The sequence below is a fragment of the Puma concolor genome, chromosome F2 (genome assembly GCF_028749965.1).
Source record: "Puma concolor isolate L17-30 chromosome F2, mPumCon1.1.hap2, whole genome shotgun sequence".
In the NCBI taxonomy this organism is placed as follows: Eukaryota; Metazoa; Chordata; class Mammalia; order Carnivora; family Felidae; genus Puma; species Puma concolor.
Genome location: NC_141684.1, coordinates 68,601,445 through 68,617,814, shown reverse-complemented (window position 1 = coordinate 68,617,814; position 16,370 = coordinate 68,601,445). Strand labels below are relative to the sequence as shown.

Below are 16,370 nucleotides of genomic sequence, written 5' to 3'. Positions count from 1 at the left end.
GAAAAGAAAAGAAAAGAAAAAAGAAAAGAAAAACAGGACAATTAGGATAAGTGAATCAATACAAAAGAAGAATCAATTAGTGAAGAGATGAAAAGTTAAGACTGGATCTTTGTCAAATAACATGAGTACTATTTACAGAACTGTTACCCAGAAAGGTCATGGCAATGGCACTTACTCTTATTTACGTAACTTATTTACTTATTTACAGAACTGTTACCCAGAAAGGTCATGGCAATGGCACTTACTCTTATTTACGTAACTTATTTACGTTTCTCTCTCTAGTAAAAAATGCATTCAACTCAATCCTTGGGTAATGAATCAACTACTTAAGTTTTTTCCCTCTCGTTTTTATTAGTTAAGTAGTTGAAAACAATATTCAATGTGGCACAAAGGAATCCACGTCTAAAATGAGTAAAATGAGGCCTAAAATGAGTAAAATCCGAGTAGCACAGTAACACATATTGTAGACCACCTGCAGATCACTTATTGCTTATTGTTGGACAGTAAATACCTTTGAATCAAACTGTTCTTATGACTTTATTCCATGGTCCCTGAGAATGCTGTGGGATTTGATTTTCTGTACCTTTCTTTTTTTGGTTAAAACATCCCATCTATGGAATTAAGTTAGAAAAACCGTGTAGTGGCCATGTGATCCAGAGCCAAAAGACTCTATCCACCTGCAATAGGGTGGATTCTATCTTCAAGGCCTCTCTCTATGGTAACTCTAGAGATTAAAATGTGAGGGGGAAAGTTCTATAAATAAATATGGAGAATTTCAGTATAGAAAGAAAACACTAATTTGAATCAATTCCTTTAGAAAAATAAAATTTCCGAAGCCTTTACTTTTGGATTCCTTCCCCTAAAAAGTAAGAGCCATTTTAACTTCAAAATATGTCCTGTTTTTAGAATGGGGGTATTAAGCTATGTACTATTACCCACAAATGCATCAGAGTCACAAATGCTGTGGTCAAAAGTCTTTACCCTTCTTCAGTTGACTGGTGATTTCATATGTTCTAGAAATATTTTTATCTTTTGGCATGATGCTCTATACCATATGGCACAACACACTGACAAGCAAAAAGGGTAGAACTAGTTTGAAATATATACACATATATACACACATATATTTATACATTTATATATTCACACACACACACACACTGAATGTATAGTGAAAGAATTTGCATGTAGGCCTGCAAAGAAATATAAGGGCAAAGTTACACATTCTGCATATAGTACTGAGATTCTTTGTCCATGTGAAAAAGACTATTCAAAATCCAAAGCAAGACTGAAAGTTCACTATAGACCTGAGAGCATTCAAGAGACATATCAAGAACCACTACGCTTTGCTACATCAAGTAATATTTGAACTGTCTGTAACACTTTCTCACACAATATTTAATGCTGCTTCTAGAAGCGCAATAGTAACTGCATCAATGACACGTATAACAGCTTGTACAATCCGCTTATGAAGGATTGTTAAAATGGAAAACATACTGAACTGTCTTTAATTGATTCCCAAACAGTGAAATATCCTTCCTCGTTGATTCTGGGTTCTTCAACATTATTTTCCCTTTGAAAACAGGGGTCTTGAATCAAATTTTATAAGTTTTCAGAGAGATTAAGGTGCAACTCTCAGCCTGCTTACTATTCTTTGTGTCAAGCGGCATGTTCCTCTAGAAGGGGAAAAGCTTCTTGACAATGATTTCTTGGACATGACACCAAAAGCTCAGGAAACAAAAGCAAAAATAAACAAGTGGGACTATATCTAACTAAAAAGCTTCTGCACAGCAAATGAAACAATTAATAAAATGAAAAAGCAACCTACAGAATGGGAGAAAATATTTACAAACCATATATTTGATAAAGCTTTAATCTCCAAAATCTATAGGTAACTCCTAAAACTCAATTATAAAAAAAAATAAATAAATAAAACTAATTTAAAAAATGGACAAAGGAACTAAACAAACATTTTTCTAAAGAAGACATTAATGGACAATAGGTATATGAAAAGGTGTTCAACAAAACTAATCAGGGAAATGCAAATAAAAATCACAATGATATTACCTCGCACCAGTCAGGATGGCTATTATCAAAAAAAACAAAAGATAACAAGTGTTGGAAAATATGTGGAGAAAATGGAACCCTGGTACACTATTGGTGGGAATGTAAATTGGTGTAGCCAGTACAGAAATCAGTATAGCATTTCTTCAAAAAATTAAAAATTTAACTACTGAATAATCCAGCAATCACCCTTCTGGGTATATATACAAAAAAAAATTGAAATTGAAATCATGATCTACACTCCCATGTCCATTAAAACATTATTCACAATAGCCAAGATATCCTAAGTAACCTAAATATCCATCTACAGATAAATGATTAAAGAAAATGTGGTGTATATATATATGATGGAATATTATTAAGCCTTTAAAAAGGTAGGAATCCCCACCATTTGTGATAACTTGGATGAACCTGAAAGACATTATGCTAAGTAAAATAAGCCAGACATAGGACAAATACTACATGATACCACTTATCTAAGGAATCTAAAATAGTCAAACTCAAAGAAGAGAGTAGAATGAATAACAGAAACTAGTCGGGGGGGGGGGGGGGGAATCAGAGAAATATTAGTCAAAGGGTACAAAGTTTCAGTTATCAAGATGAATAAGTCCTAGAGATCTGCACAGCACCATGCCTATAGTTAAAATACTGTATTGTATACTTCAAAATTTGCTAAGAGGGTAGATATTATGTCAAGTGTTCTTATCATCATCATCATAAATAAAAAAGATGCATGTGATGGATATGTTTATGACAGATTGTGGTGACAGTTTCATGGATGTATACTTATCTACAAACTCATCAAATTAATTACGTGCAGATTTGTGCATGTCCAAAGGAAAAAAAAGGGGGGGGGGCAGGGTCCTTTATTGTTTGTCCTGTTTTCTACTGTACCTGAACAAAGGGCAGTCTGGGCATGGAGTGAATCTCAAATCCTCTGCTAAGTCATTAAATGAATGGATGCAAAAGTAAATATATGAGAAAAGGAAAAAGATGTATTTTCTAACATTGTCCATCAAATGTGACTTTCACACAATCTAGTGCAAGAGGGAGATAGCAGACGATCATTATCTGCTTTTTTTTTTTAAGATTTAACACAGTCTTCTTTTAAAGTCCTAATGCATATGTTCCTATCTTAATTAAATTTCTACTAGCAATGCTTAAAAGTTGTATTAGATCTTAATACTTAAGTTTTCAGGAAAGGTTAAATGTATATGTCAGAAAATTATGACAAAGATTAAAAGAGTAAGAAAAAAAGTTAAAATAGTGTTAGATGATTGGACTTGAAGCCAAACATCACGGGTCTGAATTCTAGACTGCACTACATTCTGGTTGTATAACTTTGGGAACATTATTTACATGAGACTTCATATCTCTATAAAATGCAAAACGTCATTGTGAGGAAAGATTCAATAAATTTAAAACAATAATGAATATAAAATACTTGCCTCTATTATCTAGTAGACACATAGGAAATGCTCAAAAGTGTCCATTGTTATTATTACAACAAGTCAAAACCAACTTCATAGTACTATATATTCAATACACAAAAATAGATAAGAGTCAACAATACTGGAGTAGCTACCCCTAAAGTGGTAATTGTCCATCATCCATAGAAGGTAATCCCCTCACATCGTGCCTGAAAAGGACCAAAGCAGCAAAATACAGTCTCATGACACTAAATCCTCACTAGACATGACTGAGCTACAAGCCATTTGTCTTCCTGAGATAAAGCAGTTTGGACGTTCAGAGTTCCAAGGTATAGATAATATAAAGCAATGCTTTCACCAGGATGATTTTGACTTTCGGACAGACAATGCTTTCACCAGGACGATTCTGATTTTCAGACAGAAACTATGGTGTCGTTAATAGTTTGTGAGTAATGATCCTACCGTTATTTAAGTGTACTAAGGACCAAAATGTGTGTGATTCTATGTTATTAATGAAACCAGGCTCAGCCCTTTCTCAAAGGAGCTCTGATCTGTTAAATAAAACACACTGTCCACCTATGCCAGGGAGGGGAATCATAAGCACACTTACAAAATCCAGTACCTAGAACTGAGACTTAACAGTACCTATGTTTAAATTCTGAATTTGCAAAAGCAGGAATTTTAGGAATTGACTGCACTCCAATTGCTATGTTTTCAGTTAGGTTTACACTAAAGAATAACCATTGCACCAATATGTTCTCCATTTATAAATATTCATGATAGGTAAACACTTGCTTATGATATCTTCCCTTTTTAATTAAAGCAGCAGAAAACTTGACATGTATGACATTTGATGTATAATTTTTGTATGAAGTTTGTATATTTTTATATCAATATCTACAACTCTAAAATATTCAGATTAGAAATAGATAATTAATGCACCAAACTGTTCATTCATTCATTCACCCTTCATTTCTTATGACAAATATTCACTGAGAAACTCGTCAGTAAAGCACCTACAGTTTCTCCTTCATTATTATCAACTATTTAGGATAAAGTTATGAGGAGAAATGACAATGGATTTAAATCCTGTTATGGTTGTGCTTTTATTAAAATGTCTATTAATTTCTGTGTTAAGCAATTATAGACTTAATTAATCCTTTCCACTTTCTTATGGACAAAAAAAAAAAAAAGAAGAAGATCCTATCCCAAATACTTCTGTGTCGAAAAAAATGCCAAAGCCATAAAAATGAGCACTCTGGCTATAAAAATGCACAATATAATAGATGTCACCTTCTCTTATTCAGCAAAGTAGCTTTCTATAATTTTGTCCTTTGCCTTTCACAGAAGAGTAACCTGAAGTAGTTTCAGTGGGATTTTACTTTGGATAAAATACAGAAATATTCTCCTACAAGAGGCTGTTATCTTTGCTCTACAGCTGATGGTTCTCTCTGCTCCACTCCTTTTTTGGAAGTCAGTAAAGTGCAGCATCCCACCCCCGTAGGTCCCCTCAAATCCTCAGAGTCCTCTCCTGCTTTATTCTCGCAGGCTGTGGGCAGCAGGATGTAGGGATGCACCAAGTCTGAGAAATAAGAAATCTGACCAGTTCACATCTGGGTCTAAATGCCTACACGTCTATGACTTATTTTCAAAATGATTTTAAACATTCAGAGATGCAAGATACATAACAAACATTCAAAACTTACTTGTATACTGATAGGTAAGGAAGAGAGACTGATGACTAGCCTATGATGATCTGTGAAGTGTAGGACCAAAAATTCTCAAATTGCCACGCATTAGTATAGTCATGAAGCCACTGAGTACTTAGAAATGCTTACTTTCTGTCCTGCTTCTCATAGGCAACAAGGAAAGTCACCCAAGGCCCAGTCTTTCCCACTCTTTGAAACTTCTTACAAAAGGCAGTGTAGTTAAGGTAAAGGGCATGGAAGATACGGGTACTGTGTTAGTTTTCCACAGCTGCTATAACTAATTACCACTAATCTGTAGCCTATACAACACAAATGTATTATCTTACAGCTCTGTGGCCCAGAAGTCCAAAGCGGGTCTCGTTGGGCTAAAATCAAGATGTTAGCAGGACTAGGTTCTTTGCTGGAGGTTCTAGAGGGGAATCTATTTCCTTGTCTTCCCAGCTTCAATAAGCTGCCCACATTCTATGTCATTTGGACTCCTTATCCATCTCCAAAGCCACCAATGGTTGGTAGACTTCCTCTCCTACCTCCTTCTTCCAGGGTTTACTTGTGGTTACATTTGGCCCATGCAAATAGTACAGGATAATCCCTCATTTTAAGTTTAGCAGATTAACAACCTTCATTCCATCTGCAACCTTAATCTTCTTTTTGCCAAGTAACCTAACATATTCATAGGTTCTGAGAATTAAGGTGAGAACAACTTTGGGGTTAAGGGGGTTTTATTCTGTCTACCATAGCTATGGACCTGGAATCAAAAACCCAGTTCCACTTCTGAGTAAATCTGCAACCTTAGGCAAATGAGCTAATTACTTATTGTGTTAATCTCTTCTTCTGAAAAATAGCTTAAAAAGTTATCTCATGAACCACAGTGAAGATTAAATGAGATAATATACGCAAAACATCTCAGCACGAAGTGTGGATAAAGTAGGGCCTCAACATTGTTCATTTCTATCTTCCCTTACCTTCTTCTCAAAACTCAGCATCATAGTGGGGTGGAGCTGGCTGTTGGATCTAGGTCCATCTGGCTTCACAGCCATGCTCTTTGCCTTACACTACATTGCCTTCTATAAGAAGGTCCCATTGTTGGGAAACACTAAGCCATGAGTGACTTTACATATATAAATGGCCCTACATTTCTAAGGTAAGCACTCCAAGATTTTTTTTCTTATAGAGATAAGAGATTCATGTGGATCTTGTGTAACTTCTGAAATTATTTCTCTTCTGCAAACAGATAATCAGCAAATATGATTACAGCATTGGATCACCCTTAATGGTGACCCAATGAACAATTCTGAACTTCCCACAACCCATCAAATGGTCACTTTGAAGGGTACACAAATAAACAGCAAAGTGTTTTCAGAGCTCAAATGTTCCTCTAATTACACAATAGGAATATTCTCTACCTTTGAGATCTTCTTTTTTTAAGTTACAAAATAAAACAGCAAAGCAAGCCTGAAATCTGTCTCAAATGGTAACAAGACTAATTCAAACTCTGCAGTTTAATAAGGGAAAGTGCAGTACCATGGAGTAACTGATTACTTGTTGCCAGAAATGTGCCTGGAGATCTCTCTAGCACATCCTATGTAAAACATAAAAATCAGCCTGTTAAATTCGGCAAACTCTTGAGAAGAAAATTACTTTGCTTTCAGCTACCCACATCCTTTTCCTATAAAGAAGAAGAAACAAGAAATACATCTACTATAATAACCTAGCTCTTCTCACTGTCTAGGCAGTGGTAACAATGTGAGGGATCTAGAGCACCATGGGTCTTGTTTGGGAGTAATTAATCAATTAGAAAGAGGAAATAATGGACTTATGTGATACAGTGATGTCAACACATCAACATTTCTTTTTTTTTTTTTTCAATATATGAAATTTATTGTCAAATTGGTTTCCATACAACACCCAGTGCTCATCCCAAAAGGTACCCTCCTCAATACCCATCACCCACCCTCCCCTCCCTCCCACCCCCCATCAACCCTCAGTTTGTTCTCAGTTTTTAAGAGTCTCTTATGCTTTGGCTAACACATCAACATTTCAAAATAACTCATTATCTACATAACCTTGACATCTTAAAAATCAAAAAGAAATCACTTCTCACCACTTTGCTTCTCACATCTACCTTATGTGGCAACTGTTATTTCCACTTTCTAGTTAAGGAAGATGATTCAGGTTAGTCAAAGTCAATGGTCACGGAGTTCATGGACCCTTTGAATCTCCTGCTGAGGAACGGGATTCTCTCTGAGGCAGTCTGGAAAATATCACTTGGTGAAGCGACCTTCTCTGGGCTCAATCTTTCAGGTGTTTTTCTAGTTGATGACTTTCCTCATATAGTGCAAGTTCAGTGATGTTCTCAGAACCTATTAACACCTTCAGAAGGGTCTCAGCTCTGTCAAAACCTTAATACTAGACCAGTAAGACTGTGACCTCTAGAAATGTAAAAGAATAAGTGTCCGTTGTTTAACACCAGTGAATCTGTAATAATTCGTTAAAGCAGCAGTAGGAAACTAGCACAATTCTGGTCCCTGGAAGTGTAATGCTGCTGTGACAAATACGTAAAAATGTAGACATGACTTGACTGGGCAATGGCTGATGAATTCTGAGGAAGATGATTGAAAAAAAATCCAGATTGCCTTGGACATATGGTTAGTAGAAATACAGATGTTAACAACACTCTTACTGAGGACTCAGAAGAAAGTGAGGGCTACAGGAGAGAACATACATATCATCTTAAAGAATATTTACACCATCCTAAAGAGACGATAAGTAATAATATTAACATTAAAGGTACTGCTGGTGAGGGCTCAGATTAAATGAGAAGTATGCCACTGGAAACTGGACAAAAGAGATCTTTATCCCACAGTTGCAGAAAGCTCAGCTACGTTGTGTCCTGCCATAATATGGAAAGCTGAATTTGTACAGGATGAACATGGGTATTTACCCAAGGAAATTTCTAAGCAAAGTGTTGAAGGGGTAGCCCAGTTTGACTTGCCGCTTATAGTAGAATGTGAGAGGAAAGATATGAAGGGAAGAATCCTTGGGCCTAGAGGAACCAGGAACTGATGCTTTGGGAAGTTCTCAGCCTATTCAGGCTGTAAAACTAGGAGATTCACTGTCAAGAAAGAGTGCTCTGGAAAGAAAGCCAAAGATGTGGCTGAACAAATTTTGCTAGTGCCTGGGAAAATCAAAAGGTTGGAGTATTCTGTTAAATTCAAGGATAGATGGAGACAGCCTTGAAGGTTCCCTCAGCAGACAGAACCAGTTTAGTCATTCAGGTAAAGCTTAATTTAGCTTATTTTGCAAGGTTAACTTGATCTGGATCATTTCTTACCTGTGACTTTGGAAATGCCAAAAAAAAAAAACCAAAACAAAACAAAACAAAAAACCTTGAACTGTTTCTCAAGGTTTATATGAGGTAACCACTGAAAATTGTAATAATGTAACCCATCACTGTGAGGAATAAACAGTCACTGATTTCTCACCTTAATATAAGCTGCTTTATAAAAATATACCACTGAAACTCATCCCATGTTCTGGTTTGAGCACTCCTGGTTTGTGAACTATCTTTTTGGTATATGCACAATAATTTCTTACTAATTACTACTTCAGTGATTCATTGGTTTCACGTTGGCTGTTTTGAACTTTTGACAGTTCAGTCATACACATTCCTGATCAAAGTATTAGTGAACACTGAAAAGATTAGGCATGTGACTAATGTTCCCCTCAGCCCTGTCAAAAGAAGCCTGGAATGTAAAGGGAATGATCCAGGAAAAATCTGTGGAGGAGCCTCTTCTTGATGGAGTCAATCCCTGTGACATGCATGGAAGTCCCATGATGTTCTTGGGAATTTTTGTCCCAGGATCAATCATACCCAGATTCCTACACTTGATTTAGATGATTTAAATGGTGAGATTTGGGACTTTTGAGCTCAATGAGATTTATATGAGATCTTGGACTTTGTGTTGGTATTCTAATAGGTTGAGATTTTTGTGAATGTTGGGATGAGTGAATATATTTTGCATGTAAGATGGACAGAAATCTTTGGAGGTCAGAGGGAGTACTGTGGTAGGAAGATGTTTCCCAAATGTGTGAATGTGTTACCTTACATTACAAAAAGGACTTTACAGGTGTGACTAAGTTAAGGACTTTGAGATGGGAAGATTATCCTGGATTATTTGGGTGAGTTCAACACAATCACTAGGATCCTTATAAGCTAGAGGTAGGAGTATCAGAGTATGAAAAAGAAATCTGAATTCTAGTGACCTTCAGAAAGTGGAAGAAACAAGGAAATGGATTCTCCCCTGGTTCCATCAAAAGGAACGCAGCCCTGCCAACACCTTGATTGAGGCCAGTAAGGCCTGTTTCAGACTTCTGCTGTCCAGAACTGCAACATTTAAAAATCTGTGTTACTGCCTCTTCCCTACCATATTTTCTGTGAACACTTTCCCATATTCATTATTATAAATGTTTTCATTCTAAGTGTCCCCTTTAACACATACATAATTTAGTGCCACTCTGTATTTCACTTAGAAGAATTTAACCATTTTATATTTATTTTTTATTGTTTTGGTCAGACTAACCTTCATCATTTTTGCTGGGGATAGGAGGTAGAGAAAGAATAATAGAGACATGTTTGCTTTCATGTTTGCCTTGCTTTACACAGTCTGTTTTTATATGTTGTCTTTATAATAATTTAGAAAGCCCGTATCTATGTTCCAGTCTATTATTAGTAAAAGACGGTGATTTTTAAACACACACACACACACACACACACACACGCATATATATATATATATATAAATTGTTGGACAAAAATTTATATCATATTAATGACTTTCTGGAAATAAACTGTTTCCTAGCACCATCCAAATCATATCTTGAATTTCTCAGTTTTATTTCAAATGTGGCATTGACTGACACTGAATCTACACAGAATCACATAACACTGAAATTAAAGCATCCTAAGTCCTCATTTGGGGCTCTAAAGCACAGCCATTGGAAAAGGCAGCCTGGGAGAGGGCATGACACATTCCAGGATGATCACTGAAAACCTGCCTGGGGAAAAAAGCGAAAGTTCCCTTCTAGAGTATTCACCCATGTGCATTCTAGAAATGTCCACAGGTATTTGAATGTGGTACAATGGTGCCATTTTCCCAAAACTACTGAGAAACAACCTATATCACACACACACACACACACACACACACACACACACACACACACACCTATAAACATATCTATGTGTAGGTATCTCAATCCATCCATCTATCTATATAGATAGATCGGTAGATACATAATAGATATCTGTATATATAGATATATAATAGAGATCTAATAGAGATCTAATATCTATTAGATCTCACACGTGTGTAGGTATGTGTGTGTGTGTATATATATATATATATATATATATATATCACACGTGTGTATGTGACATCTAATCACAAAGAGAAAATAGAGTGATTTCGAGTGAATGCTTTTATTTTGAATATCTGTTTCTACTTTCACATTTCAAATCAGATAAAGAAGTGACACACTTCTAGGTGTTGTGTTATTGGTTTTTTTCTAATAAAAATAATACAGTAAATGCACAAAATACACACTGTAAACTTATTTCGTATTCAGCAAACTCCCATGAGGTGTTATTACTGCGTTTTTCCGCATGAGGTACAGTGTAGTAAACTGAGGCACAGAGAAGCACCCAGAGTTATTCTTCATACTAGACACTGACATTCTCCTGAAACATTTCACTTTTAACTTAATGAAATGTAAGAAAATTCCCCTCCCGAAATGCTCTACGAATTCTAGGTCATAAAGCATCAACTCATTGTAAGTCGGCACCAAAATGTGTCTGTTTGGAAGCCATGCGTGATGCATAATGAATAATGCAAATCCAGGGCTTATTACAACCTATACAGGAGCAGCAAATCGAATTCAGTCCCAACGCTTTAATACGTATGCGTATGTATGGGGAAGAGGCAGAAGAAGCCTTTGTCAGTACACACAATACCCCAAGGCGCCGCCGCCCGCAACAACTTGTGACTATCCGCACTTGAAATCGCGGGGCACTCTCCACAGTCCGGGTCGCGCGCGGTCCGCGGGGCCCAGAGCGCATGCGTGGCCCTGGCTGCCTGGCTGCCCGGCCGCGCGGTGAGGTCGCGGGGGCGCTTACCTGGTGCGCCTGGAGCTCAGGCACAAGACCCCGAGCAGCAGGGCCGCGGCGAGGGCCAGGCCCTGGAAGCTGAGTAGCTGCGGCAGCAAGGGCTCCAGCGAGAAGAGGCCCATGCCCGAGGACAAGTCTTCCGCCGTCTGGTTCCCGCGCGCCGCAGCGGCCAGCCAGGGGTCTCTCTCGGGACGGCGACACTGCTGCCTCCCGCGGCGTCTCTGCGCGGCTCTCCCTCGGTCCGGCCGCCAGAGGCTGGCCTGCTCGCGGCGCTGCCAGGAATGTCACCGCGGGCCCCCGAGGCTGAGTTTCAAAGTTCCTGCACTCCCCTCCCCCGGCCCAGCCCCCACCCACGCGTACCGCCCAGCTCCGCGACCGCCTCCGGCCCGGTGGCTTCTGGAAAACGGCGCCCGGGTTCCTAGGGGCCGGAAGGAGGGCCAGAGAAGAGGGGGAAGGGGTTAGGATTTCCTGGCGAGGAACCTCTGAAGGCCTGGAGGAGGGAGATTTCTGTTCAGTTCTGGAAGTGAGTCGCTTGGGTTCCTCATTCCGTAGCCCGCGCCGCTCAAGCAGAGGGACCCTGCGTGCCCCTGAAAAGGGCTGGGACTGTGCCCGCTGCTCAGCGGCACCGCTGATCTCTTAGGCACGACCCAGAGAACCTGGCGAGCGACAGATACCCGTGGTGCGCGCCGCCTCCGACCTGGTCCTTGCAGCCTTTTTGGCCCTGCACATCCTGTTTGCTTACTCGCTTTTGTTGAGAGCCTACTGTGTGCGAAGGCTTGTCCGAGAGACCAGGGCCGTTGAGGCACACGATCCAGGAAGAGAGAAGAGACTAGTCTATTGCAGAACAACGCTGAGGGCCAAAATAGAAGCGGTACAAGCCCCACAGGTGGTCTTAACAAAAGATAAGGGAGAAGTTTTTTAAATGTCTTTCCCTGAGTGAGGTCCATTCACCAGGGACTTCCCATGTATTAATATACTCTCCACACCAAACTTGAGATGTAATTTTTAGCGGTATTTTGGAGAACATATAACGAAACTCAGGTTAAGTAATTTACCCTCCCTGCTCACTTAAGTAACTGTTAACCATTTTAGTAACTATTAGCCTAACTAGTGCAAGACCACGGTGTTTTTTACGTTATGCAAGATTTTTATTTCCACAGTTCTTTGGACTACTACAACAGCTTAGGAACTGATGGCCAGGCCTCTGACCTTTGACCTTTCCAGCCCTTCCCCCAACCATGGCACCTCCCTACTACACAGACCTATCCTGCTTTTACCCTGTTCAGAACTCTTACTGATTGCCATTCTGATAAAGTCATAAATCTTGGACCTCCAGGGAGATGCCCTTCTGGGTTTGTCTCCATTGTATTACTAGGACAGCTGGTACAGTTCCATATAACTAAATCTGGAGCCACTGCTTCCCTCACAGTCAGACCTTTAACACCTTTGTCTATGATATTTGCTCTGCCTGAAGTTTTCCTGTCTCCCCTAGATGCTAAAATTCTACCTACCTTTCAAGGCCCAGCTCAAATCCTACTTCCTCCTAGAAATTATCCCTAACTCTTCTTTTGTAATTAACCTCTTGGTCCTCCATACTTTTAACACTATCTCAATTTTCCACCTCATCACATTTTCTACCATATCTAAGTTCTTTCTAAGTCTGTCTTTCCTGCTATAGAAGGTAGGTAACCATCTCTCAGACAACCTTGTCTGCACCCACTCTCTAGCCCCACCTACTGATCCCCCACCCAGAGTTGAGATAACATAGCTGTAAGTACTTTGCAGGTGCCTGGCTCTTGGTGCTCTGTTACTGAATTACTACTGTGTTGTTGTCCTTGACCTTGAAGCTGTAAATGGCTGGGCTAGTATTAGAACCCCAATGCTTTTGAATATCTTCAGCTTTGACTTTTATTCCAGGGTCTTACTACTGCCTCTCCTTCCTTCTATTGTAAATTCAAATTTCTAGGAAATCCAATAGGATACAGTGAGCCAATAGCTACTCTGTCTCCTCTAAGGGAAAACAAATTGGTTTCCATCCCTGCCTGGCCAACAGAGCCAGCTTACAGGGCAGTATCCATGCTGTGCATTTCTATAAACGCTGCAGAAAGCCCCTCTCACTAATTTTCACAAGCATTCTCTACTTTTATACCTTCATTTTCCATTTGATCTCCTGGATGACTCTTCTGTTTGAAAATATAAGTAAAAATATTAAGCATTAATCAATCTATTGAACATTTACTATGTACCAGGCACCATGCTAAACATTTTATTTCATAACAATAATAGCAAGCACCTGCAGTTAATCACACTGTCTTAGGGAAGTGAAAGAAAGAAGACCGCATTGTCACCTCCTAGATTTGTTTAGCAATTGTGTCATATTCCTGTGGTATCTGTATAGTATTTTACTTAGAACACTTTATGGTGCACACTTAATAAATTTTGAGTGTCTGTTTCTCTTGTGTTTTCCACTGGTGTTAAAAAGGACCTCTATTCTATAAACTGACCCGCTTGAAATAAAATTGAAAGACATTTTTTTATTCTTTTGCTTTGTAACCCATCATCAGCATCATTATATTCACTCTAGTTCAAGTTATTTTACCTCCAAAATATGCCTGTATCCCAATCACTTCTCTAACAGAGATGACAAGTTGACACTCTATATCAACTTTCCTCTTGTTCCTCAGTAACAGTCCTTGATTTTTAACTGAACGTGTCCAATTTTTTAAAACCATATATATATATATATATATATATATATATATATATATATATAATTTATTATCAAGTTAGCTAACATACAGGGTATACAGTGTGCTCTTGGTTTTGGGGAAAGATCCCCGTGATTCATCGCTTACATACAACACCCAGTGCTCATCCCAACAAGTGCCTTCCTCAATGCCCATCACCATTTCCCCCTTCTCCTGCCCCCCCCATAAGTCCTCAGTTTATTCTCTGTATTTAAGAGTCTCTTATGGTTTGTCTCCCTCTCTGTTTAAAACTATTTTTCCCCTTCCCTCATGGTCTTCTGTTAAGTTTCTCAAGTTCCACATATAAGTGAAAACATATACTATCTTTCTCTGACTGACTTATTTCACTTAGCATAATACCCTCCAGTTTCATCCATGCTGTTGCAAGTGGTAGGATATCATTCATTCTCATTGCTAAGCAGTATTCCACTGTATATATAAACCACATCTTCTTTATCCATTTATCAGTTGATGGACATTTGGGCTTTTTCCATAATCTGGCTATTGTTGAAAGCGCTGCTGTAAACATTGGGGTTCATGTGCCCCTATGAATCAGTACTCCTGTATCCTTTGGATAAATTCCTAGTAGAATTGCTGGGTCGTGGGGTAGTTCTATTTTTAATTTTTTGAAGAATCTCCACACTGTGTTCCAGAGTGGCTGCACCAGTTTGCCTTCCCACCAGCAGTGCAGGAGGGTTCCCATTTCTCTACATCCTCGCCAACATCTGTTGTTTCTTGAGTTAATTGGAGCCACTCTGGTGTGAGGTGGTATCTCAATGTGGTTCTGATTTCTATTTCCCTGATGATGAATATCTTTTCATGTGTCTGTTGGCCATCTGGATGTCTTCTTTGGAAAAGTGTCTATTCATGTCTTCTGCTCATTTTTTCACTGTATTATTTTTTTTTTCTGGTGTTGAGTTTGGTAAGTTCTTTATAGATTTTGGATACTAACCCTTTATCTGATATGTCATTTGCAAATATCTTCTCCCATTCCATCAGTTGCCTTTTAGTTTTGTTGATTGTTTCCTTTGCAGTGCAGAAGCTTTTTATCTTGATGAGCTCCCAATAGTTCATTTTTGCTTTTATTTCCCTTGCCTTTGGAGACATGTCAAGCAAGAAATTGCTGCGGCTGAGGTCAGAGAGGTTATTGCCTGTGTTCTCCTCTAGGGTTTTGATGGTTTCCTGTCTCACATTTAGGTCTTTCATTCATTTTAAGTTTGTGTGTGTGTGTGTGTGTGTGTGTGTGTGTGTGTGTGTGTGAATGTGTATGGTGTAAGAAAGTGGTCCAGTTTCATTCTTCTGCATGCTGCTGTCCAGTTCTCCCAGCACCATTTACTAAAGAGACTATCTTTTTTCCATTGGATATTCTTTCCTGCTTTGTCAAAGATGAGCTGACCATACAGTTGTGGGTCTATTTCTGGGTTCTCTATTCTGTTCCATTTATCTATGTATCTGTTTTTGTGCCAGTACTATACTGTCTTGATGACTACAACTTTGTATTACAGCTTGAAGTCTGGAATTGTGATGCCTCCAACTTTGTTTTTCTTTTTCAACATTACTTTGGTTATCTGGGATCTTTCCTGGTTCTATACAAATTTTAGAATTGTTTGTTTGATCTCTGTAAAAAATGCACATGTTATTTTGATAGGGATTGCTTTGAATGTGTAGATTACTTTGGGTAGTATAGACATTTTAACAATATTTATTCGTCCAATCCATGAACCTGGAATGTTTTTCCATTTCTTTGTGACTTCTTCAATTTCTTTCATAAGCTTTCTGGAGTTTTCAGTGTACATATCTTTTACCTCTTTGGTTAGGTTTATTTCTAGGTATCTCACGGTTTTGGGTGCAATTGTAAATAGGATCGATTTCTTGATTTCTCTTTCTGGTGCTTCATTATTGGTGTATAAAAATGCAACATATTTCTGTACATTTCTGTAACAATAACTTTGCTGTATTCGTATATTAGTTCTAGTAATTTTTTGGTGGAGTCTTTCATGTTCTCCACATACAGTATCATGTGGGCCGTGAAGAGTGAAAATTTGACTTCTTTCTTGCTGATTTGGATGCTTTTTATTTCATTTTGTTGTTTGAGTGCTGAGACTAAAACTTCAATACTATGTTGAACAACAGTGGTGAAAGTGGAAATCCCTGTAGTGTTCCTGACCTTAGGGGGAAAGCTCTCAGTTTTTCTACATTGAGGATGATATTAGCTGTGGGCTTTTCATAAATGGCTTTTATGATATTAAGCTATGTT

The 16,370-nt window shown here is 38.5% G+C and overlaps 2 protein-coding genes across 5 annotated transcripts in view; one reads left to right on the top strand and one right to left on the bottom strand.

The window, feature by feature from the left end:
- The window catches only part of CYP7B1 (cytochrome P450 family 7 subfamily B member 1), a 173,000-nt gene extending 161,492 nt beyond the window's left edge, over positions 1–11,508 (bottom strand). For all 4 annotated transcript variants that reach the window (XR_015246918.1, XR_015246919.1, XR_015246920.1 and 1 more), the window contains exon 1: positions 11,376–11,508. Coding sequence is in view for 1 of the 4 variants with exons in the window: in XM_086695795.1 (XP_086551921.1) it covers positions 11,376–11,488 (113 nt within the window). In the remaining 3 variants the exon portion in view is untranslated. The remainder of the gene's footprint in view (positions 1–11,375) is intronic.
- Positions 11,487–16,370, top strand: part of LOC147572080 (uncharacterized) — a 51,938-nt gene continuing 47,054 nt past the window's right edge. Inside the window, exon 1 of the mRNA XM_086695797.1 lies at positions 11,487–11,889. Within this exon, the coding sequence (XP_086551923.1) occupies positions 11,487–11,828 (342 nt within the window). The 3' untranslated portion in view covers positions 11,829–11,889. The remainder of the gene's footprint in view (positions 11,890–16,370) is intronic.